This window comes from Abrus precatorius, unplaced genomic scaffold, assembly GCF_003935025.1.
Source record: "Abrus precatorius isolate BTA unplaced genomic scaffold, Abrus_2018 Scaffold3, whole genome shotgun sequence".
Taxonomy (NCBI): Eukaryota; Viridiplantae; Streptophyta; class Magnoliopsida; order Fabales; family Fabaceae; genus Abrus; species Abrus precatorius.
The window spans coordinates 10487194-10513953 of NW_020874373.1; the positions used below are offsets into that span (position 1 = coordinate 10487194).

The following is a 26760-nucleotide window of genomic DNA, read 5'->3' on the forward strand; positions in this document are numbered from 1 at the left end:
TTCTAGTTGTGGTTCTGCTACCTCTTCTCCTTGTCCAGCAATTGAATCATCTTCCTTTTCAAGTGGCTTCTTCTTAGGTTGTGGCTCTACCACCTTTCCACTCCTTGTAATAATTGCTTGACAGAATTCCTTTGGATTTTTTATTGTATTCCCAGAAAAAGAGCCTTGAGCTGGTTCATTTATTTTCTTCAAAATCTGGCCCATTTGATTCTCCAAATTCTTGATGGAGGCTTCTTGATTAGCCATCCTTGTGCTCAAATCCTGCATAAACAAATTGGTTTTGAATTGAAGTTCTGTTGCCTTGGCATGTTATTCATGAAATTCACCTGTTCAGCCCCATGTTGCTGCATATAATCAACTCTATCTTCACTTATTCCCTCATGGTATTCCTCTTGGCTGGTAGGAGCTACATAATGTACTGGTTTCTTCCCTTCAATCTTCATGTTTTCCAGCTTGGCATTAAGGGAATTAAGCTACTGTGACATTAATTTGTTCTGAGCCAGCAGTGCATCCAAGGTATTCAACTCCAACACACCTCTTTTTGAAGAGTTTCTTTTCCTATGATTGTAATTGTTGGATGCCATAACTTCAATGAGTTGGTGTGCTTCTTCCATGGTCTTTTGAGCAAATGAGCCTCTAGCTGCTGCATCCACCATTGTCTTTGTTGCTACATTTAGTCCATCATCAAAAGTTCTCAATTGAAGACATTTGGGTAGCTCATGATAAGGGCAACTTCTCAAGAGTTCCTTGAATCTGTCCCATGTTTCTTGAAGTGTTTCATCTTCCCTTTGAGAAAAGGTCAAAATTTCTTGCCTCAACTTAGTTGTTCTAGAGGTTGGAAAATACTTTATAAAAAATTTGCTCTCTAGATCATCCCAAGTAGTGATACTTCCTTCTGGTTGGGATAACAACCAGCTCTTTGCCTTATCCCTTAAAGAGAATGGAAACAATGACAACCGGATAGCCTCATCACTCACACCATTCATTCTAATCATTCCACAAATGGTCAAAAAATTTTGAATGTGCAAGTGGGGGTCTTCGGAAAGATGTCCAACAAATTGTTCTTGTTGAACTACTCTCATAAGGTCTGGTCTAATCTCAAAGTTGTTTGCTTGAATGGGAGGTCGAACAATAGAAGTGGGGTTTCCTCTCGGTCGTGCACATGCATAGTCATCCAAAGTTCTTCATTCTTCATTGAGATTTCCTACCATTTCTGCAGAATTATGTTCTTGTGCTTATTCTTCTTTTTATTTTTCTGAAGTTTGTCTCTTCTTTTTATTATTTTTCTTGAAATTAATAATTGGCTGATCAAGTTTCGAAGATGAATCACTCTTTTTGATCTTCTCCTTGCCTCGCATCAACAAATTCAGCTGCTGCACTTAGATTTTTCTGCGAACACTTAAAACACAACAGAAATTATTAATTCAAGCTAGTAAATTCTCATTACAATTGATATTAACAATTAATCCCAGGTAACGGCGCCAAAAACTTGATAAACTTTTTGGCAAGTGTACCAAATTGTTAAAGTAACAAAAATAGATTATCATCCTTTGGGATTAATGTTAAATACCAACCCACAAGAATGGCTCTATTTGGGTCACCAAAACAATGTATAAACAACACAAAAATTAAACAAGTATAGAATTGTAAAAATGAAATTAAAGTGCAGAATTAAAACTTGGAGCAATAAACAAAATAACTGTAGAAAGTAAATTTAGAATAATTGCAGAATTTAAATGTCTTAATTACTGGAAGTGGGTCTAAACATAATTAAAAATAGGTTGAGTTTGGAATCCCTTATCCCTTTCCCTTTGCTTACAAGTATATGCATAACTCAAAATACAACTTCATCTAATGGTCAGATTTTCTAAAATACCCAATCCCAATTTCTTGGTAATTGGTTCTAAAATGAAATTAGTGTCCTAATTCCTTATATACAACTAAAAACATTCAGCATTAAGATTTAAAATCTAACAAACCACATCATTATAAACTTATATTCCTAGACAATTTATAATAAGCATTTTGGTTCCAGTCCAAGAAAACTCACAACTTTCTAGCAATGAACTCTTTTTCATTAACCACATTCACGTAGAACAGAAAGGCATTAAGTTCAAAATCAAAATGTTAGAATAAAGTTTGTATCTTGAGCTATGTCCAATGTTAGTTCATTGCAAAGGATAAAGGTTTAAGTTCATCCTCACTCAACCCCAAAGTAATTTAGCTAAACATTATGAAAGGAAATGAATTAAAACTGAGATATATTGTAGAAACGGAATTCATAATCATAGAAAAGCTTACAGTAAAATGATAAAATGAAAGAGTTACTGTTCTATTATAAAAATCAGAGAAGATGAAATGGAAATCCAAGTTTCCATGAGAATTCTTCTATCAAGATGTAAGGAGTTTGCCCTAGTTACCTTATTCTATGTAAAATTATATGAAAACCTAGAAAATTGTGCTCTAGAATGTTCTAAAAAAGGAAAGATAAAAGATGCTGCCTTTTCAAAAAAAATTTGCTTTTATGTGCATCAGTCAGCATCGTGTCCCCACAATCAGGAATACGTCTTCCCACAAATCAATCCTGCAGCACTCATTTTTTGCTCTTTAAGTCCAATTGCATAATTTCTTTCTAATCCCTTCAAAATAAAATTGCCAGCCATTAGAATATGAATGATTCATGAATTTTCCAGCAAATACAACATTCCATTGAATTTCTCAATTAATTGCATTAGCTTATAATTTAAATTCAATGAAATATGCTTAAAAACCTTTAATTTTCTAGATGAGTTAGTGACTCATCAAGGTGATTACTACTTTGAACATTAACAACTAAGAAAATAGTCTTCTTTGAGTCACATTCAACCCAAATTAGATTGATTCTCTTGGAGATGACAAGATGGAAGCCCCAGAAAATACTCCAAAGCTCCGCAGCTAAGGGAGAGCAAAAATCCAGAGCCCTATAAAAGCTTCTAATGAAAGTACCGTTGTTATCCCGAATGAGCCCACCGCAACTAGCCATACTAGTAGTTTGGCTAACAGCCCCATCAATATCAAGTTTAAGATGCATTCTCATGGGAGGTTGCCATCTAGTAATCCGCTCAGTTCCCAATCAGCTTGACCCATTGAGAGTATCCCTGCCAAGGAACCAAAAATAGTCAAAATCAGATAGAATTTTAAAGAAAAAAGACTCATTGTGAAGAATGGAGTCCTAAAAGATCTTCTTGTTCCTATTTCTCCACAGGTTCCAAGCCACCAAGCCAAATAACACACACTAGTGAGGATGAGAAGAGAAATTAGATTTAGGCAAATTAAACTCAAGCTAACTAGTTAATCCTTTACTATAAAAAGGAACCCAGTGGTCAGGAAGGAGAAGTTGGTCCCAAATATGCCTAGCCAACTCGCAGTCCCTAAGGACATGTATAACTGTTTCATCTATAGAATTACACCTAGTACAAATAGCAGAGACAGTCAAGTCAGGAGTCTACCATGGGCAACCTTTCAAAGAAAAACCTTTATATTAGGGAGACCTGCCTAACTCCAAATCAGATTAAAAGATTTACTAATTATAGGCTAAGTCTGATCATTACAGGAGACAGATTGGTAAGCAGACTTCACTATAAACACATTATTTCTATTAGATTTCCAAAAGAACCTATCATGCTCTTTATCAAACTCAGGAGGGTTTATTTGGCTAATTAAGTTTCAAATATGCTCAGGGAGCACCGATTTGAGCCTAGGCCAATCCCAATTACTATTTTGAGAAAAAAGGATCACAAGCTCATGCAAAACAGATTCAGGGATAATCTGCAAGGCAAACTGTTTAAGATTAATATTGAGATGGATCCAATTATCTTTCCAAAATCGGATAGACATCCCATCTCCTAGGACCCAACCAAACCTATTATAGAAACTCTGCTAGACAGAAACAATTTATTATACTGTTTTTTATTTTTATTTTATTAGTTTAATAATTATTTATCCTTTCTTCCATATTGAAGGAAGATTGTGTTCCCATTACGATGCCTTTTGCTTTTGCACTGGATTAGCTGGTTTATTTTAGGCTTCTTATGTGTAATAAATACATAAATATGTTAGTATCTGTATCTTCTTTCATCTGCATTTGAGTAATACTGATACGTAAATCTCTTCAATAAGTTTTTTTATGTTAACTTTTTTTGAAATATTATAATAAGTTATAATTTTAAAGGATACTAAATATTTATTTTTATTATTATATTATTTTCTTATTCTTGAATTATTTTAAAAATATTATGTTATTAATTTTAATTTAATAGTTATTTATATTATCATTTAGTTTAATAGTTATTTTTGATCAAAAATATTTTTGATTTAATAAGTTAACTTAACAGTATATATAATTACGAAAAAAATTTTTAATTTTCAGTTAAATTAAAATATTTTTTTATTTGATTAACGTTATTAGTAACTTATTTAAAATTTGAAAGATAAATAGTAAAAAAGTTATAATACCAAAAAGAATCTCAAATATTCTACATTTAATTATGACTCTCTTTAAACGATTATGACCTTTTCTTTTTATCTTTGTAATAGTTATTTACTCTTTAAAACACTTTTTATTATTATTCAATTTTTATGCAAGCAATATATATATACTTCGAATAAAAAGTACTTTGGTGATATTAATAAGGAAAAATAACCTTAAAAAATCATTTACGTTTAAATAAATTGAATTTTAGCCAATATTAATCTCCTAAAGGAGAGATATAACTTTTAAGATTGAAAAATAGTAAAATAATTTAGACAATTCTCAAGAAAAGGAGAGAAGCAAATAATGACATAAAAACAATTTAAACAATTTATTTACATTATGACATATCATTATATAAGTTAAACAACATTTGATAAAGAAGAAACATACAATTAGCTACTGACAATAACCTATTTTGACCTGTGTAGTAATTATTGGCTCGATAAACTTTTCACGTGAGTCACGTATAACTTGTCCCGTTCTAAAACTATCTTTTAAATAATACAATAATTAATTATATTAACTTTGAATAACAAAAATTGGTTATCTGTTCTAAAACTACATTCTTAAAATACTTTTTTTTTGAAAAACTATTCAAATGCATCATTTTTTTCAAAGAATAATTTAATATTTTTCTCATCGAATCATTATCTGTTCTTAAATGGTGTTTAATTTAATTAAAAATAAAACTTTTTCCATAGATCTTAGACGTGTAGACTTACTTTGCACTTGCCAATTTAAGAAAATAACTTTCATTATTGGCCTAAAATTTGAATCTAATTAGTGATTAAACTAAAAATGCAAGCATCTTTACTAACTAATCTGATAACTTCAAATTATACTATTTCCTATATTCTATAGTGCCTGGTCAGCTTAAGTAATATATAATCGATAGTTTAAGTATGATTTTGAATTCAAATTTTATGTACAAACCAATCTTACTAAAAAAATTAATACTATTATATTATAAATTTTTATTTGAATAAAATTATGTTCTAAAAAAAGTACTTGCAGTCTTAGAAAAATATTTCCCATGTCATTGCGATAAAACTAATTTCATTAAGCTTGAAAATATATAATTGTGCAAGATAATCCTTTCCAGTGTCAAGGGACTAGTTCCTATCCTATCCATTGAAGAAAATATCATAACATTATCATAACGAAATAGATTTATTTTTTTAAAGTTTAAATTGTGCCATAATGGAATGATTATTGAGAATAAAATGTGATTAGTGGATGCAGTCTTATAGCTTTTGTGTGTTCAAATACATACCTTATTTAAAAATTTTAAACGATAATTTACACTAAAATTTTAATAATAAAATTTATTATGAGGTAACATTCAAAATAAGTCCCACTAATTTGATACATATAGTAAAAATTCATAATTCACACGTCTAGCATTTTTTCACTTCTTGTGGCTTAATTATTAATTAATCCCCAAAGAATTTTGATGGATCGAAGAGGCGTATTACATTTTTTATCACTTTTTATTCGACTAGAGAGAGTGAAAGACTGATGAAAAGAAATTCAGATAAAATTATTAAAAAAATATTTTGATTAATTAAACTTTTGAAAATTTAATATTTTATTGAGTTGAATAACATCATATAATTTGTGTAGACGATTTTACTTAATAAAATAAGACTTAATTATAATTGTTGGAATTGAATAAGCGCATCAGCAAAAGAAAAAAATAAAATAATTTAAGGAACAAAAACCGAACATCAATTCCAACATAAACACGCGACAAATTTGAGTTGCTTGAGGGCAGCAAAACATCACCATGGACAAGTTTCCAAATGTCGCAATAAATGGTGCACAAAATGACCATTGCCACCAAATACTAGAGGAAATGTCTATTTAAGAAAATTTTAAAATTCTTTTCCTATTTATATAATTATAAGAGAAAGTTGATAAAAAGATAAAAAAAATTAGTTAAATAAAAATGATAATAAATATTTAAGAGGAACAATAAACATACCGCACTGTAGAGAAAGAGAACAATAATTTATTAGTTTATAATTGAGAACAATTTGGTCATATTGACAAAGAGTGTTAGAAACACCCTATTTGACAAAAAATTTTAAAAAAAGTTTTTAGAGTTTATTAGTTAATCTCAAACTTTCACCATTTTTTTATAAAAATATTCTATTATTAATTAAAATGAATAATATAAACAATATAGTAATTAAAATAAATATTCACCATCTTTTGAATTATATTGTATCATAATCTCCTAAAGTAGTCAACAATATAAACCTATCATCTAGCCACAATAAAAGTAAGAAGAAAAAAAATTCAAGTAGTGAGGATAATAATTTAATAAATTATTTAACAATATAAACTATAAATTTAATCGCTATTTAAAGTAACGTTTAAAAAAAATATAAAATAAACTTATTTGCAAAATATCTCTATTTTAGTCAAATAATATAAACTAGCTGAAGCCTTAAAGGATCTATTAGCCTTTGACACCTCTCAACGTAGAAAATTAAAATGACGAATGTTTGTTAAGATTATATTTTGATATTTTTAAAAAATTAAGAGAATGACCGATACGATTTTAAGAATTAAAATAAGAATTTATTCAATTTTATAACATATTTACAAATATAATAAACTCAAGAACCATTTACATACCACAAAATATTACAAGGCAGCATAAATTTAACAAAAAATAATTGTTAAGTTTTATATTTGAAATTAATTTTGATTGGATGGTGAATTTTTTATAATATTATTATTATTAAAATAAATTTTATTGTCATCGAGGTATTCCTTGATTGAAAATAAAATAATTTATTTTATAAAAATATTAAAGTAAATATAATTTTCTCAAATAAAGTGTTTTTTACACTCGATTATAAATTAGACTTTAATTGAAAATTTTAAAATAATTATCTACTAATTATTTCAAAATTTGTTAGCAATTTATATTTTTGAATACAATTGATTAAAATATATTTTTAAACCACTTTTTATAAAAAAAAACACTTTTTGTAATTTTTCTGTTGTTGCTCACCATTCAAATTAAAGTTTAACTTCAATAATGTATGTTAACTTTTAATGATGACTTTTATTAAATATATTGTTGAAATAAAACTCTAATTCTAATTTAAAATATTTATAATACTGCATTTAAGTTTTGTAAAAAAAAAAAAAAGTTTACACTTTCTAATACATTCACGATTTCTGAAGTTTTACTTGAATAATTTGTGGGTGATACCTAATATAAGAAATATTTTAATATTTATAATAAGGTAAGGTAAAAGTAATTTTTCATTTAGTAATAGAATATATTTTTTTGTTGAGAAAAATATTTTTAAAAATACTAATTTATAAACAAGACTGAATACGTTCTCATTTTCACAAGTGAGGAGAAAAATTTTGTATTAATTGAATGAAAAGTTAATAATTTTTTCAAAATAACAAATAATAAGTTTTCAGCATAAAAGAATAAAAAATAAATTATTTTATAAAAATTTTCAGAGCATCTTATTATTAGGAAAATAATTTAGTCGAGAACAAAAGTTTTTTTTTTTTTTTTTTTTTTACAAATATAGGGACCACAATTTCTACTATTAATAATGATTGAATAATTGGCATACTTTTTTTTAGCTAAACATAGTATATCCATCTTCACGTGTCTAATATGGTATAGGAAGTAAAATTTATTAAAATTTTAATTCAAATATGTTGAAAGTATAATTTTTTTATTATTTAATTATAGTTTTTTTTTTCTACACTCTAAGTAGTCTTCATTGGTAATAATCCAGTTCTAGTCGAATAAAATCATTATAATAATATGTATGAATATGATTGGGTATAAAAATATTAATTTATATAATAATTAATATAAAAATTATATTTATAATATATTTTAATTAATTGATAATAAATTTTTATATTAATAATATACTCAAATTAAAGTTATTTATTAATTAAATTCTATAAGATTTAACTAAAATTTTTAAAAATAAATATTTATAATTTAATTATTTTTTAAATTATTAATTATTAAGATAGATAAAAAATATAGAATACATTTATTATATATTTTAAAAATATCAATTAAATTAATATCTTATGCATTAAATAAATAGATACATTAATTTATATGATTAATAGATATATTTTTTGTTCAAATAAATTTTACAATATACAGAAACATAAAAAAAATAATATTTAATGCATAAAAAATAAATATTTAATCTTATATTTTAGGTAAAATTATTAATAATTTTTTTTATAAATGAGCAGAAAAAATATATCAAAATCTGAAATTTATTTACATTTTTTCAATACTTCAAACTTGTAAATAATTTTTTTTTAAATAAGGATGTAACAATTGGAACATTTTTTTATATATAAATTTTTTAAAAAAATTCAAAAAATATGTAATTTTTTGTAAAATTATAGAAATATAATTTTTTTTAAAAATCATTATTGACAATTTTTGACTAAAACTGTCACTGAGAACTTCTGATGTACTTTTTAAATATTTAATTATTTTTTAAAAAATTACTATTAATAATTTTTAAGATTTTATTATTATTTTTTATTTTTAAATATTTGTACTGCATACAAAATTGTTAATGATGATTTTTGAAATTCATATTATCATAATTTTACAAAAAATTTCATAATTTTTGTATTTTAAAAAATAAAAATCATATAAAAAAAAGTAGCCTGTAACAATGTTTAATTAAATTTACTAATATCCTTTAAAGATTCATAAAAAGAAAAAGATAATTTCGTTTTAACGTAATATTTTTCCCCCATAAGTAATAACAATTCAAGAACACAGAACAATAACAATAAAGTAAAATTCCTTTAAAACCCTTTTCCCCGTCCTGCTTTTCTCTGTTCTTCATTTCTTCTTCTTCATCGTCACCATTCACCATACTCTCTCTGTGACACTGACACTGTTTCCTTGCTTCACCCCATTTACTCAAATAACCTTTTTCTCTCTGCTCCTATTCTCACTCTTACCAATTAGTACTATTCCGTTTTTGCTCCAAATTTAAACCCAGCAAAGAGCATCCACAAAGCCACCCCATTTTCCCTCACTTCCAATCATACCTTTTAGTGACACCTCATACTCCTTAACTTCGTGTCCTTTCCCATCCAATTAACCAATTAACAAGTGTGTTGTTCATTTCTCAACGTTCAAGTCTTCTCTCTTTAGCTCAGTTTCTTTTCATCTAAGTTGTTGGTTGCTAAGAAAAGAAAAGATAAAAAAGGAAGAAAACTTCCATTTGGGTCATGAGATTTGGTGCATTCAAGTTCAACATTCTCTAGTTTTGAGCTCAAGCTTTTTCACTGTATCTGATTTACTTAGATCTCTCTCACTCTCTTCATCTCAAAAAATGCCAAGATAACTCTTCTCAGTTACAAATAGTCTATTTTTTTCATTACTTTTGGGTTGGTCTCATCTTATAGTCTTGTTATTGAAACCAATTGAGACATTCAAGGTTGCCCTTCTGCAACACCCTTCTTTTGTTTCTTAAAAATTTGAACCTTGAAAAGTAATTGCATTCTACCAATGTGCTCCTCCTTAGTCTAATTTGGTCCCATCCCTTCATAAAGTTCCAATTTTTAGTCCTAAAATTCATCTTTTGCTGGTTTTTTGCTCAAGGATAAGAAGGGCTTCTACCTTGGAATCTTCGTTCTTCCTTTTGCAGCTATTAGTCATACAAAGGTCTCAACACTGTCCAATTTCTAGTTGCTTTGACAAATTTATGGCGCTGCATTGTCAATATGTTGCAAGTTTGTGTGATGCTCATGGTAGCAGTATTGTGGTAGCTTATTGAATTTCTGAGTTTTGGACTATTCTTTGAAGGTACCAAACGTGTACATTTTCTTCCGTCCTTGATTCATTTTGAAAATTTATTCCAAGCCCTTCGAATTTGACATCATTCTCTACCTGAAATTCTATGAACTCTGTGTTTTTGAGCTCTTATTATTGATTGCACTGCTGAACAACTCTTTGGCCTCGATTCTTCAACATCTATCACCTGTAAATGTGACTTAGGCAGTAGGATTCATTGTTATATCTCTTAATTTGTCCCTCTGAACATATATAGATATGCATGAGCAGAAGTATCTCCTTATATCACCATTGTTGCTTTGCATTTTTGCTGGTTTCTTGCTACATACTGTTGTGACAACTGTGATACCGTTGGGTTCTAAACTTTCTGTTGTTGACAATAATTGTTGGGTTTCCCCCCATGGGGATTTTGCATTTGGGTTCTTTAACATTTCAGATGAACCTAACCAGTTTAGTGCTGGCATTCGTTTCAATTCAAAGTCTATATCAAGTGACCAACAAAAAGTGGTTTGGGTTGCTGGTGCTCATGTCACAGTAGGTAACAGATCCTATTTCCAACTCACTCCCGAAGGGGAACTGATCCTGTGTGATTCCTCACAAGGATTCAGCATATGGACCAGTGGAACTGGCAATAGAGGCGTTGTTTCAGCGGCTCTTCACGATAATGGCAATCTTGTTCTGATAGACTCAGAGCAAAACATCATTTGGCAAAGTTTTGACACTCCATCTGATACACTCCTCCCAGGACAGAGTTTATCTGTTTATCAGATACTTCGGGCTACAACCAAGAACCCTATGTCCAGTTATTACAGTCTTTACATGAATGCTTCAGGTCAATTGCAGCTTCGCTGGGAGAGTAATATCGTATACTGGACAAGTGAGAGCCCTTCTTCTGCTTCAAATCTCACTGCATTTCTTACTTCAGGTGGAGCTTTGCAACTTCGAGACCAAAGTTTGAAAGCTGTTTGGAGTGTGTTTGGAGAAGACCACAACGATTCTGTGAATTACCGGTTTCTTAGGCTAGACGTGGATGGCAATCTCCGCTTGTATTCGTGGATTGACGCTACACAATCATGGAGATCAGTCTGGCAAGCTGTTGAGAATCAATGCAAAGTCTTTACAACTTGTGGTCAGCGTGGTGTCTGTGTCTTCAATACTTCAGGTTCAGCTGATTGTAAGTGCCCTTTTGAGGCAACTGAAACCAACAAATGTTTGGTTCCGTATGATGAGGAGTGTGGATCTGGCTCTAATATGATAACGTATAAGAACACGTATCTGTATGGTATTTACCCTCCTGATGATTCTGTTATCATAACTAGTTTGCAGCAATGTGAGCAGTTGTGCCAGAATGACAAGCAGTGTACAGTTGCTACCTTTTCCAACAATGGTACTCCACAATGTTCCATAAAGAAAACTAAGTATGTTACTGGCTACGCAGATCCATCTCTAAGGTCGATTTCTTTTGTTAAGAGGTGCTCAGGTCCATTTGCTGTAAATCCTAGTCTCACGAAATCACCTCCACAGGAACTGCCTCCTAGGCTCTGTGTTTCTTGTCTAATGGGAGCAGCCTCAGGAACATTTTTCATCTTTGCTGTGCTCCAGCTAGGAGTTGTTTTCTGCATCTACAGAAGAAAAAACCGTACAATGAGAAAAGTCACTTTAGCTTTTGGAAATCCAGATTCAAAGGGCTTATTTGTGTTATCCTTCTCAGAAATCAATAGTTTCACTGGGAATCTCAAGAATGAAATTGGGCCAAATATGTTCAAGGGTATGCTACCGAACAATCACCTGATTGTAGTTAAAGACCTGAATGCATCCATAGAAGAAAGGAAGTTCCGTAGTGCTGTTCTGAAATTAGGGAACATCCACCATAAGAACCTTGCAAAGCTGGAGGGTTATTGTTGCGAGTTTAACCATAGATTTTTGGTGTATGAATATCCCAAAAAGGGTTCACTGGACAAGTATATAAATGATTGTGCTCTTTGCAAGAAGCTAACTTGGAGAAGAAGAATAGAAATATGCTCAAGTGTGGCAAAGGCCATTAGTTATTTGCACACCGGGTGTAGGGAGTTTGTGAGCCATGGGAATTTGAAATGTGAAAATGTCATTTTGGATGAAAATTCAATTGCCAAGGTGTGTGAATATGGGTTCACAATAGTGGAAGGTGAGGCCACATATTGTGGCTTTTCAGCTGAGAAAGATGTAGGGGATTTTGGAAAGTTAGTATTAACATTGTTAACAGGGTGTGAAGAACATGGACAACTTTGTGAGTGGGCATATACAGAATGGATGGAAGGGAGGGCAGTTAATGTTGTTGATTCAAGAATTGACGGTGTTGCCAATTCAGAGGAATTGGAACGTGCATTAAGAATCGCATTCTGGTGCCTTCAAATGGATGAACGTAGAAGACCTTCTATGGAGGAGGTAGTGAGAGTACTAGATGGTACATTGAATGTTGATCCCCCACCACCACCATTTATCTTGCAGAGACAGGAAGATGATCCACAAGAAAATTGTTCAGAATCGGTGATTTAGTAGTGTTTATGCCAGCTCAATTTTTAGGAATTTCTCATTTATTTTACATTTTTGGTTACCTTCATCATATTCAATGTGTATAGTAGAACTAACATAGATGTGAAAAATAGCCATGCCCATTATTTTTGGTCCCTCAACCTATGTGGGGCAGTGACTGTAAACTCGAAGACTTTGTTGTTCATTTCAGATTTGCGGCATCTGCCTGAATATAGGACTCCATTTGAGCACATACTAGAGACTGAGCATTGTATTTTTATTTTTTTGTGGTTATGTTTGAAGATTGCTTAGTTTCAGTTTGTCACTTGAAGCACAAAGTAGGCTATAAGATAGAGCCTCACTTTACAATTCTGGTGAATTTCTGTTCTATTTAGTCTTAATTTTAGGAGTAATGATATATTAAGGAGTGCTAGTTACACACACACACACACACACACACTTGCTTTTTGGTTGAAATTTATGATAGTATAGATGAGAATTATTAAATTAGGAATCAGACATATATTTTTTGTGATTTTGAATAAATTTTAGTTAATAATCATGAATGTGTTTGAAAAAGTTTACTAAATAGTATATTGCTCATATTTTCTTGTAAAAAGCACAATGTTTACATATTGAATACAAATGCGTTGTAATCGTAGATTACTAAGTAAGGGTAATAATCTGGAAGCACTTTAACATGCTACTTCATAAAATTTGTGATGTCTATTTTCCTTAGATTTGAACACTTTATGCAGTGAGATGGTGATTGCCACTGGTCCGAGCTACATTTGTTTCAAATGGATAAGAAACCATTTGGTTATAATATTTGATGCAATGACATGATAACTCAATTCTCTGGCTTTATGTGATAAGGAATTATTTAGGGTATGTTAATGCCTACTCTTGGAGGAAATAAAATTTAATCCTAGACAGCAAAAAAATTAAAAGCATGGCTTCGAAATTTGGGATGAATATGTGACGCAATTGATTACTAAGTCTCTTGTAGATATATTTTGAAGCGAGACCATGGTACAACCGTTTAGTCCTCCAAAAGGAATGTGTTATATTAGTCTCCTTAAAAAATCTTGCATATACTTTCTCATACATCGGTTTAGTAAACATTGTTATCGTTAGACACTTAGAATAAGGATATTTATATAAGGTACGACTACAATTAACCTAGTGGGCTTTGGTATCCCCCAAGCTTCATAGAATATTTTGTTTTTGTGGATAGGATAAACAACTTGCCCGTCTAGCTCAGTCGGTAGAGCGCAAGGCTCTTAACCTTGTGGTCGTGGGTTCGAGCCCCACGGTGGGCGATTGCTTTTTAATTTTTAGATTTACCTTCGGAGGTTAAAAATTGTTTGATGATTCTAAAGAACATTGACAAGGGACAGTCATGAGCAATTATTATTTTGAATTTAAGAGAGCAGTGTTGGAATAAGTTCTGAGGAACAAGTGTTTACTACTTTGTCGTTAGATTCTATATATGCCAATTCTGAATCATAAAGATCACAACTTTCAAACCGTAATCACCACAAAGGTATTTGATAGAATAAATTAACATTAAAAAATCATTGATTATTACTCTATACCGACTTTTTTACCTCTTCAGATTCTCTTGTTTATTCATGATGTATACTAATTCAATAAAAGATCGACACGTTTTTATCAGTTGTTTTTTTGTCTGAATTTTTGTTTTGGATGAAATTAAATTTGTTTTATCCAGAAAATTATTGTCACATACCTTGCAGCGTATATATAATGAGAGAGAACAGAGAAAGTTATAAACATAATAGGTGATAGAATCGTAAAGAAAAAGAGAGGTATAAAAAAATAAGATGTATAAAAATTTGATTATATTTTTTTTACTGGATTTAATTTGAATCTAATATACAGTGGATAAGTATACCTCTAAAGATTTTTTTTGCATACACAAGAAGTAGAATCCAAAATTTTACTTGAGTGATATTAAGTCACTTACTACTTAAACTAATTTTTGTTAATAAATTTAATTATATTTTTTATAGTATATAATCAAACTATATATATATATATATATATATATATAAATAAGTGATTAATTAATATTAATTTGTCTTTAAAGACAAATGTATAAGTATCTAAAAAAATATATGACTAGTATTTGTAATTCTTAAAAATGAGTAGGACTTAATTAATGCATTGGTTACCATATTTCTAAAAGTCAAATTGAAAAGTCTATATCAGAAATTTCTCTTTAGGCTTCTACTTTAAAAGGTTCAGTTGTTCAAAAAGGGTTTAAATTTCAATACAATAACATCATATTTTAGAGTTAAAGACAAAAAAATAAAATTAAGAAATCCTATATAATTAAGAATGACTTTTATTATAATTACTTCATGTAATTTTCTTTCACGATATTATGAGAAGATTTTGAAACGTTGAAAAAGAAAAGAGAAAATGTTTTTTTTTAAAGCTTATCTCTCCCTGTTTGCGGCTCATTCTACTTTTTCTTTATAAATAATAATATTAAGTGGGGTTACCCTTATATTACCTTGAGCAAAAAGGGGATATTCCAGTTCATAGAGGGACATAGCTGGCTCCGGCGCCTCGAGAGTTTTCCATCTTATCAGGATTTGGTAGAGCATATACAATAAAATTTAATTTCCTAGTGGTAGTAGTTTTGCCATTGTAGCATATGATTTCATATTTACATGATATATTATGTCAGGGCAAGAACTTTTCAACCTCCATTGTAGCATATGATGCTTCTCATAACCACAATATATATTTGCTGCTGAGTGATGACTCTATGGTTTCTCTCACAACAACACCTGGTTTTGGAAGAAAGCAAACAAAGTAAGGGTCTTATTTTGTGTCAACCTTTAGATATGCAAACTGAGCTTTTCAACTAATTTTTGTACAAGAGTTTAGCGTGGACCCTTTTTGGGATTTGGCTAGAGATGGCGTCAGCTTCTACAAGAACTATAATGAAGTGGCAAAATCTTGAAGAAACAAAGCAGCACAAATCAATGACAAGGCCATGTGAGTATGCTACTTCTTCAAGCTTCCAAGAACAACAAGGTACTAAGAATGTTGAGGAGGATAATGAAGAAGATTTCTGCTCAAGTGGCTGTGCCACACCAAAGGGTAAAAGGTTCAGAATACCAGAAGTGTTGACATGTCCCTCAGCTCCAAAGAAGAGAAGGGTAATGCCTAATTGCTCATCAAATAGACCCCCAATAACATTTTTTGCATCACCGGATATAGAGTTGTTCTTCTTTTCTGCACTCAGAAATGTTTCAGCTTGATGCTTCAAGTTTACTACCAAGAGAGTGTGAAGTTCAGTTCACTTCACTTCAGTAGGTGACTATCTTAATTGCTGATCATTGGAAGACACAAATGTTTCTAGGACTATTTTGTAGTGTGCACTTACGTCCTTTGATTGTTAGGCAAGACTTTTTTTGTGCTTAAAATTTCTCTGATTTCTGTTTTGGTTTTGCTGGCTGAAGTGTGGTGCAATTTCTCTATATTTCAAACCATGAAGCTCTTTAGTCCTTACATTTGCAAGCATGTAAATTTGATTTATCTATTGTCTTTACCCTTCACAGTGTTTTCACTTGTCAAAGGGCATGTAATTTCAATTTGTATCATATAACTTTGACATCATTCTGGAAATATGTATTGCCTGCCGAAGGACTTGACTGCGTTTGGCGTAATCAATATAATTTGCGTTATTATAATAAGTTGATTAATTAATATATACTTTGCTTGGTGAATATATGTGTTGATAAATATGATCATCTTTCAAAAGATAGACTTATCTAATAATATTAATTTTCTTTTGCTAGTGTCATCTCCACATAACATATAAAAAAGAGGGAGGAAAAGCAACTTTTAAATGCGGAAGTGAATGTTTTTTATTTTGAATATTCCTTCATGTGGTGCTTGTGATCTCTTTTCATCTTTTCTTTTTGTCACTATGGTACTGATCAAATGCACTCCACACATAATGCAGCTACAATCTTTGTTATGGAAAGTCTTGTGTCATATTATTTTTGCATATATATATTCTTTATGCAGTGCATGCACCCAGAAGTGCCCAGTATACTTTATAGGATTAAAGTTGCATCTATTAGAAATATTAAAATGAGCGGTGAATTAAAATGCTGCCTATCATCATCATTGTCACCCTTACCTTTGACAGTACTAAAAAAGAATAGAAAATGGAAATAAAATACAGCATCTGCAGCTGAAAATGAGAATCCAAAGATGAATTGCTTTGTGATGGAATATGCAACCAAAAAGTGATATAGTGCTGAGTGCATAAGTGATGCTAGTTTTGCGTTTATCATATGATGAGTTTGATGACCGGAATGTGTACTACATGAGGAAACACAGGAGAGAAAGAGGGAGGACACGTGGAACAGCAGAATCCAATGAAGAATTAAGCTCGTATTGTATTGTATGGACATAAAAGTAAACAGAGTTTCAAGGACTACCAACATTTTAAGGATAACAATCCGAACACAACACATATCTTAAAAAAACATTGCAACGAGGAGGAATTAGAATATTACGAGGATGAGTGCAGATATAACTACTTTGATATCAATGTTACTCTACACCTACATAAATTGTATTATATTTTATTTTTAAAAACAAAAAACTGTTTTTTAAAAAAGAAATAAACATGCTCTTAATTTTTAAAATTTAATACGGTACACATATTTTCTCATTTTCAAAATTAGAAATTCTTTTAATTAGAATCCACTGCTGTCTTTCTACTGTTTTCAACTTTTCATTAAACTAAACCAAACGCATTTAAACCTTTTTATTCTTTTTTGGAAAAAAAAAGTAACCAGCTAGTAGCATGTTAGTTCCATCTTAGATTTCAAAATAAAATTTATTTTAAAAAACTGAAAAAAAAGAAAGAAGTAATATATATGTGTGTGAGAGAGAGAGTCCGTGTTTTTTAATAAAAAATTTACTTTTAATTACTTCACTTTAGTTCTCTTATTTTTTTAAGCGTTAATAAGATATTTTTAAAATTGTTAATTACAATTTATAAATTCTACTTTTAATTTTTAATAAATTTTAACGAGAAGAATGTCTATATACTCTTGTACCTCGGCTTTAGGCCGAAATGGGCTTCAATCTGTATGGGGAATGTTAATAGAATGAAAAAACAAGTTGGGCCTTGTTGTATTGCTTTTGGGCCTTGTTTGTTCTCCCTTTAGTAAGAAAACTAATTAATTTCATCATTACTGTAAAGTGATTACGGCGGTTAAATAAATTTTAAATTTTTTTATTAACAATATGTAAGTAAATAATTAGTTAATAATGCGTTAAAACCCAATCTCTGAATTAAATATAATGATTTTGACGTAACCGTTTCTACCTAAAGCTTTCTTTTACCTGTTGATATTAATAAAATCATATCTATATTTAAACGAAAATTTCATAAATAATATGTTGCATCAAAGAATTTTTATTTATGAAATTTTACAAAAAATAAAAAATAATTAATAAGTAAATAAATTTAATTATTTCAATTTATTTAAAAAATTTAACAAGTGAAGTCATTAATGATATGCAGGGATAGGGTATTTTTTTGAATGAATATTTTTAAGTTAAACGATGGTAGGTTTTACAATTGCGACAGTGTAATTAGTAAATAGTGATACGTTTAAATCAGCACAAGTACATAAAGATGCAGACAACGCATTAGAAGAAAAAAAGAGAGAGATTTAGATTCAAAGGAAGAAGTAAAACACGTGGATTGTTTGTTGACTGTGAAAGCTTCACAAATAGTAACTTACCCAGCATAGATGTTTGTTAGCTCAGAAGGACAGTAATGGCTAACGTGGTCCCGTGAAGCCCGTTGAGGGTACCCACAGGCAAAAAGTTTGGCCTGGAGGTGGCCAAGTTGCACCACCACCCAACTCTGCTTTGGTATTATTTGGATTTTCTCATATTTTCATAGTAATATAACATGGATATTTTAAGGCAAAAAAACAACTTAATTTTTATGTTCTTCAACTTAAAAAATTTTATAATTAATCAAAATGGGTCATTTTTTAATAAATTTATGTGGCAAATTTACTTTGATGTGTGGTGTCTAGCAGGAAGCTTCCCCATTAATTCCCACCTTTCCACGTTGGTTCAAAATTGAAAGGCACAGAAGTACCCCACTACCCACCCCAAATAAAATGTAGATATCGGCATTAGATAAAATAAAAATATGTGGAAAAACACAGACCATGCACTTTCGAATGGTAAACCAAGGCCAACTTTGAATAGACACATAGCCCAGTAAGGCACAAACACACATATGTTATGTCGGTATCACAATCCAATTACAGAAGATCATAGCCAAACTGGTCGATGTGACAAGACTTTTCCTCGTGGGTTCATAACTCCCAACTGAAAACTGCATTAACGACCTTTACCAATTGTTCTCTCCTCTCTATCCCCCAACTTGTAATTATTATTATTATTATTATTCCTTTAGTGTAAAGACTAAAGAGAAGATATGCTTGTGCTTACTGTTTATGTTATAACGAAGGGATAGACACAAACAGAGACATAATATTACAATAAGGGTGTTCAAAATATCGCGATTAAAAGTTAGAGTGATTAAAAGAAGTAATCTAATTCTAATGCAACATCATTAATTAAGAAGAAATGAAAAAGATAATTGCTAATGAAGTTAAACGTAATTAATAAACAACTTACTCAGGGTGGACAGTTAAAAATTAGAGGATTAAAATAAAAAAAATTATAGACCAAATCAAAATTTTTAAAAAATTAAGATATTAAAGTAACAATTTTACTTTTCAAAAATAAATAAGTCTTTTCATTAAAATTTTGTTATCTTCAAATATGCAATTAAACCTCCACAATGACTATTTTTTATTTTGAAGGGGAAAGTTTTTGAGGGAAAGAGAAAGAAAAATAATTTTTTATTTTAAATAAATATATTTCAAATGAATATATTAATATAAATTTAATATATATTATCATAAAAAATGATATATAGTTACTTTAGTTTAAAAATAAATATTTTCCTCTAATTTCCTTTTAAAAATGCTTTTCTAAGACAATATGAAAAGTAAAATGAGTTGTAAACAATGAAATAACTAAAGTTTAAGAGTGGGAAATGTTCTAACACCCCTTCGTGAGTTATTGTAGAAAATATTACAAGGTGTCTCCTTTTTTTAAGCTTTGATGTGAAATAAAGAGAAAAATACAGACGGATGTAATAATTGTTTTGAAAAAAGTTAAAATAATTAGAGGGCTTTTTTATTTAAATAATGTAAATTTAAAAACAAATTCTTAATATATAATTTTTTTAAAACAATTTCTCTGTCTGAGTGTGTCAGTGCACGTGGCATTAGTTTCGTCAATGCAATTGGTGAAAATATTAAATTTTTATTTTTTTAAAAAATAAATTTCACTACAAAAAATGCGAAATAATCATATTGTGACATTGTCAACATTTACAAAATTTTACAATATGATTGGCGAAATTAGATACCAATTTCGCCATACAAAGTACGAAACTCTTATATTGTGACACGTGTCATGATTTGAGTGAGTTTCGCTATAAAAATTGTACAACTTGCAGGAATCTGACACGTGGCACAATTTTAAGTTATTACGCAAATTTACCTTTATTAATTTTAAATCTGATTTAGATTTAGATGCAAATCATTACCACAGTTAAAATAAAAATCAAATTACTAACATTCCACTAAAAAATATTTTTTTTATTTACATATAAATTCAAATTACATATTAATTAAATAAATTTAAATTACTAACATAATTAAATTATTACATTATATAGTAAAAACTAGTATTATAGTTTTATAAATGTTACCGATCTCATATAATAATAATAGATTTATAAAATATCATGATTATATTATAATATAACAACATGTTATTATACTATTGTAAGATATTATACTATTTTTAAAAAATAAAATTTTCGAATACAACATAATATAACAATTATTATTGATCATATCAAATAATATATTTTTATATTATATAATTTTTTTGTAATATACAAAAATTAATGTTAATCTAAAAATTAAAAATATTTATGCCCATACATTTCAGTGTTAAATTTTATTTAAAGTAAAAAAAAATATTTTTAATCTTATTTTAAAATTAATTTAAAATGTTAAAATTATTTTTTAGCAATATTAATATTTATCATATATTTTATATAATTTGTAAATACTAATATTTAAATAGAAATGCTTTTTAAAATAATATTAAATGAGGATGTTTGTAGAAGTATTTTTGAATAAGGGTAATTTCAAGCATTGATTTTTTATTATCATGTTAAATCTTTTTTGCACATGAAATATTTTTGTATTTTATATTGATTTTAATCTTATATTTTATAATTTAATTAATATAATAAAATATTTATGGTTGATAATTGTAATATTTTTTTAAAAAATTTATAAAATATATTAAATTTAAAAATAAATATGTAATATATTTTTATTATTGATTTAAAATAATTTAATTTAATTTAAAAATATTAATGTAATATACGAAAAATTTAATAGTAATTTGTAATCATAATTGGTATCTAATTATAAAAATTTTAATTATGTTAGTGATTTAAATTTATTTAATTAATATGTAATTTGAATTTATATGTAAATAAAAAAAATATTTTTTCATGAAATATTAGTAATTTAATTTTTATTTTAAATGTGGTAATAATTTGCATCTAAATCTAAATCAGATTTGGTTTGATTATGTTATTAAAATTAATAAAGATAAATTTGCGTAATAGCTTAAAATTGTGCCACGTGTCAGATTCCTAACAGTTGTGCAATTTTTATGGTAAAACTCACTTAAATCATAATACGTGTCACAATCTAAAAGTTTCACACTCTGTATGGCGAAATTTATTTTTAAAAAAATTAATATTTTTGCCAGCCGCATTGGCAAAAATAATATCACGTGGACTAATACACCCCAGACAAAAAAATTGTTTAAAAAAAACTATATATTAAGAATTTATTTTTAAGTTTACATTATTTAAATAAAAAAGCCTAACTAGAGAGTATATCGAAATCTAATTTTGTTTGGGTTTTGTCAATTCTTATTAGGCGTTGAAACTTTAAAACTATCTCGAAAGAAAATTTCTGGAAATACAGTTTGCAGGTCTTGACCGCATATCTTGAAGATAGTCAACCAAACGTTACAGACAACTTGACACTTGACAGCGTCATGAAACCGTTCTTATAGTGGCAAATATCATACGATTTCATAAATTAGCCTTGTCACAACCTCTTCTTTCTATCGTATGACAAATTTTGTTCAATTTTCATGATCAATTCTGGCAATATTATGACACAAACTCTTGCCTCCAGCTGTTAATTTTTATACAGAATTTTATTGACATTTTTTATGCTTAAAACTTAATTCACATTTAGCATTTAGTATTTTTCATGGTATCATTATTCCTAATCAAGAAGGCTATGGACCACCGTATATGGTTGGTCAAAATAAGAAGGCTATATAGGACTGTCTCATTCAATGCTCGGAGATATGTCATTGACCCATGCCTCAGCCAATATGTGGGGCTAAAAGTGCTCTAAGGAGTTAGAAAGCAACCATACTTCTGTGTAAGTATTATTTTCTTTAAATTTTTATATTAATTGAGACGAGGCACTGTCCAAATTATATAAAAAAACATCATTTTATCACGTCTAAAATGATTAAAATTAAAATTCTCTTTTATTTTAAAATTTTTATTTTTGTATCATTTTTATTGAATTTGTGTTATATTATAGCCGTATCATGTCATATCATTTTTGAAATTTCTTCTATCTTCTTATCCGTGTCGTATTGTATGTGTGCTTTATCATATCCATACTTAGTAACTCATGAGCTCTTTGGAGGTTGGATCACTAATGGTGAGCTCAATGGGGCAAACCTCCCCACGTTGCCAAAGAAAAAGAGAATTTGGATCTTATCATAACTAGTGCCACATAGCTGATAGAAACTAATAAGCATGATGATGACATAAAACATGTTTCCGACAAATTTAATGTGTAAAACGTATGACAGAAATCCCATGTCGAGTCTAACACCTAATGTCTGACAGACAGTGCCTTCCTTGTTGATGAAATATAGTAGACACGCAAAAATCACAAACAATCTCATTGCCTATGTAGGAAATAATAATTGTGCGATTGCCAACACTCTTCAAGTCAATTCAATTGCCATAACAATCAAAGAACGCCACAAGGGGGGAAAAATGTTTAAGACATGAATCTAATGCCTTATCACGTGTCCCATTCTCTCAACTGTGATACCAAGTTAGTTGTCCAAGTTCATTGAATGTTAGCTAAGATGGTCTATCCCATTCAAGACATTCGAAAACGAGCCAATGGCTTGAAAATTTAGCCCTCTTGTCCGTCCTGGCGCGCCCCCTTTTAGTGAGGAAACATCCAACATAATCCTGCTAAGCCAAATACAAATCAGTATGATATACTCTTTGGTGCTGAATAAGTATTGTGTTCAGAAGGCTTACAAATTCTTTGATTCCTTCTCTCCTGAGCCATTGCAGTTTATAATGATTTTGTTATCAATTTTTGACACTGAATGGTCCATTGGTATATTAATCTCTCTAGGGCCTGTTGGATTGGCAGATTAAACACGTTAATTTATCTTAATGACTTGAAGTTGTTGAGCTACATGAGTTTATTTAAGAAAATTCTTACCCGATTTAGGTGGAGCACTGACAAAACCATCTAGTCCCAACAATTTCTGTATCAATGGATAATTTATATCAGGATGATTAATGGTTAAAAAACATCTCAAAGTTTTTGCTTAAGGAGAATTTACCTTAAGTCTCTCATAACACTCCTCAAGTTTGTCATTGTATAAGATGAAATCAAATATGCAAGAAGATTTCCCTTGTTCAATCTCAGCCTCAGCATTACGTAGTCGCTTTAGGATCTGTTCCTCATTTTCTGTCCCTCTGGTTTCAAAGCATTGGTTTCAGCTCAAAATTGTGGCCTGGTTGAGAATTTTAAAAAATACACAAGTCAGCAGTATCAACTCACCGGTCACGAAGGCGCTTCTCCAGCTCTTCCATTGATGGGGGACAGATAAAGATGAATATGGCTTCAAGAGAACTAGCCCTCACAGATCTTGCTCCTTGAACATCAATATCAAGAATACATCTCTGAATCAATTAGAGAAAAAATAAATCATTATCTCAGACGAGAGAAGTTAAAAATAATATCTACAGAAAGGCAATCTTACAAAGTTGAAGTAAAACTGAACCCATAATAATCAAACAGAAATTTAATTTCATTACCAACATGAAACAACACCAGAATACATTCCATTGTACATATTAAGTCTTAATTTGATTCTGACAATAGTAAGAACCTTCTATAAATGCCATTGTAGTTACTAAGTGTAATCTAATAATTACTAGATTTACCTGACCCATTATGCGCTGATTTATAAAATTGTTTTTATTTAAAATAATTAATAATAAAAATTATTATAATTTTTTTTTTAACAAATTTTTTAGGTATATTTAATTAAAAGCAAGGCTCCATTGAAGAAAGCTTGTTTTGGATAGCATGATGAGTAAGGCATGCCAGCAATTTCGTGTTCTAAATACCAAAGCTTCCAACAAAATGAGTATCAATAATAGTTAAGTACAAGGAACTTACTTTGCCTGCATCTGCTACCAATTCGACAGCCTCAACACTGGTCCCGTACAGATTACCATGGACAGAAGCAAACTCAAGAAACTTTCCAGCTTTAATCTCTTTCTCCATTATACTTTTCTCAGTAAAATGGTAATGGACCCCATCTTTCTCCATACCTCTTGGAGCACGAGTGGTGTGACTCACAGAGAAGCCAAACATGGATGGAAATTCCTTCATCAGCATTGCTATCAGTGTTCCTTTACCCACTCCAGAAGGACCACTAATAACAATAGGCTTCTCAGCATTGCCTATCACACCTTTACTCCATGCAACAACCTCGGTCCTCAAATTTTTTTGCTGCTGCCTAACATATTGGGTGTCAACCTGCCAATAATGAGAAAATGAGATATTTAACATTTATTAGGCAATCATAGAGATCTACTGTTACAGAGGTTCCACGCATTAATAGTCCTTTGTCATTATATTAATAGACTAAGGATTGGATCTTCAAAACACCAACCTCCAGGAACCATATTTGATCATCTGGCTTAGAACCCTTCTTAAGAATCAGGATTCGATCTTCCAAAGGCACTGCTGAGAGGCCTTTGCATAACATGGGTTTCGTGCCATGCACAGTGGGATGAACCCTGCAATTTAAAACAGATATCAGGAACAAAAGCCTCAAAGAAGCAGCTACCAAGCTGAGAAACCTTAAACTGACCATTCTCCAAGATAAGGGTCAAAAATTTGAACTTCAATGGACAAAGTTCCATCATCAGCTCCACCAATGACATACTGTCAAACAAATGGAGGCCCACTTTTTGTTTTAGGCACAAGATTTCGCTAGGCACTAATCTAATTATGAGTAACAACATACACAGAGATTATCTTTATAGCATATTGCATAAACTCACCGTCTTATCACCAACTGTAGCAGTTGTTTTGCAAGCTCCGTTTTTCAATTCAAGGCCATTAAGAGGCCCATCCTGCATGTCATCAACAAGCAATGCTGGTGCTTCTCCCTAGTTATCACAACCAAAGAGAGATCAGATACATTTAAGCAAAGCCACTTTGATCCACATTCAAACACCATAACCTATTTGCATTCTACTTGAAACAAGACAATTTTTCAAACTGTAACTATTCCAATCCTCAACCAAACCGCAGGGAAAAGGGGTGCTCACCATAGAGAGATCTGTGCCTGCAATCCTGCTTTAAACCCTGAACGAAAAGCAAGAATACCATATCAATTACCAAGCGATCTAGCAACATAAACAGATTTAAAAATTCGATTGTAAAGGAATAAAAAAAACAAAAAGAGAAGAAACTCCAATGAAATTGGCAAACATTCAAGTTGTAACATAAAAAAAAAATTTAACAGTAAAAAAATCCCAATGAGATTTATTTACATAGAAAAACCCCAGATTTCATCAACCTTCTGAAAAACAAGAGCCATAGACATAAGTGACAGGAATTCAACAAGCCTTGAATTTTATCCAACATATCTCTCTCTGATCCCTTGTCATATAAAATCCAAAGACAAGCATTAATGCTTATTTTATCTTAAAAAAATGTAAAACCGTTCAGAATTAAGGAAAACCAACTTGAAAATTGAAACCAAAAAAACAAAACAAAAATACAAAATTTTGGAAGCGGGGGCAATAGAGGGAAAGTGCAGGCAATGAGAAGAGGAGATTCAAAAGGACAAAACCCAGATCTTAATGGGAAAAAAGATGAAATCTTGAAGAGGCTGATAGCGGCAATGTTAAAACAATAAATATACCTGCGCGAAGAAGGGCTGTGTTTTCTGAAGTTGAATTTGTGTGTTAACAAATAAGAACCTTAAATCAAATTAAAAGGAAGCGTGTTGAAGGGAGAGAGAGAAAGCGTAGTTGCTGTTGATGCTGTGATGAAATTGCAACGAAGGGTTTGGAAGAAAATGTGAGGAAGAATTTCATATTTGTAGGCACAAAAGCTAAAAGGGGCGGCTTTCGTTTAGGAGCAAAGCAAGCACGACCTGTTTTTCGTTTTCTTTTGTGGTGAAGCTTCTTCTTTTTGTTCATTTTATTATTATTATTATTTTGGAAATTTCCAACCTTTTTTATTTTCTTATAAATCAAAATTAAAATCCTGGGCCACCCTTATGTCGACAAAATATAAAGATGTGACCTATATATTCAAATGATGAAGTGAAGGAGGTTTTGACA

General features: G+C 30.1%; 3 protein-coding genes and 2 non-coding genes across 5 annotated transcripts; 4 read left to right on the top strand and 1 right to left on the bottom strand.

The window, feature by feature from the left end:
- Window positions 1-714: 714 nt before the first annotated feature.
- Window positions 715-821, top strand: LOC113864039. The gene has a single exon (XR_003504646.1). It is a non-coding gene; the product is annotated as a small nucleolar RNA R71 (small nucleolar RNA).
- Window positions 822-9415: 8594 nt separating this feature from the next.
- On the top strand, window positions 9416-13119 carry LOC113862935 (G-type lectin S-receptor-like serine/threonine-protein kinase SD3-1). Its single transcript, XM_027496247.1, has 2 exons — window positions 9416-12904; window positions 12935-13119. Exon 1 carries the CDS (start codon window positions 10605-10607, stop codon window positions 12879-12881), a length of 2277 nt encoding a protein of 758 aa, XP_027352048.1. The 5' UTR covers window positions 9416-10604; the 3' UTR covers window positions 12882-12904; window positions 12935-13119.
- A 987-nt stretch (window positions 13120-14106) lies between these two features.
- On the top strand, window positions 14107-14179 carry TRNAK-CUU. The gene has a single exon. It is a non-coding gene; the product is annotated as a tRNA-Lys (tRNA).
- Window positions 14180-15805: 1626 nt separating this feature from the next.
- On the top strand, window positions 15806-16153 carry LOC113862156 (cyclin-dependent protein kinase inhibitor SMR9-like). The gene has a single exon (XM_027495286.1). The coding sequence runs from the start codon at window positions 15806-15808 to the stop codon at window positions 16151-16153; it is 348 nt and encodes a 115-aa protein (XP_027351087.1).
- Window positions 16154-22838: 6685 nt separating this feature from the next.
- On the bottom strand, window positions 22839-26591 carry LOC113862065 (guanylate kinase 1). Its single transcript, XM_027495219.1, has 11 exons — window positions 26337-26591; window positions 25738-25774; window positions 25468-25575; window positions 25275-25348; window positions 25074-25200; window positions 24575-24937; window positions 23951-24072; window positions 23730-23865; window positions 23606-23651; window positions 23416-23518; window positions 22839-23343 (listed from the first exon to the last, which is right to left on the bottom strand). The coding sequence occupies exons 2-11, from the start codon at window positions 25738-25740 to the stop codon at window positions 23226-23228; spliced, it is 1200 nt and encodes a 399-aa protein (XP_027351020.1). The 5' UTR covers window positions 25741-25774; window positions 26337-26591; the 3' UTR covers window positions 22839-23225.
- Window positions 26592-26760: the final 169 nt, after the last annotated feature.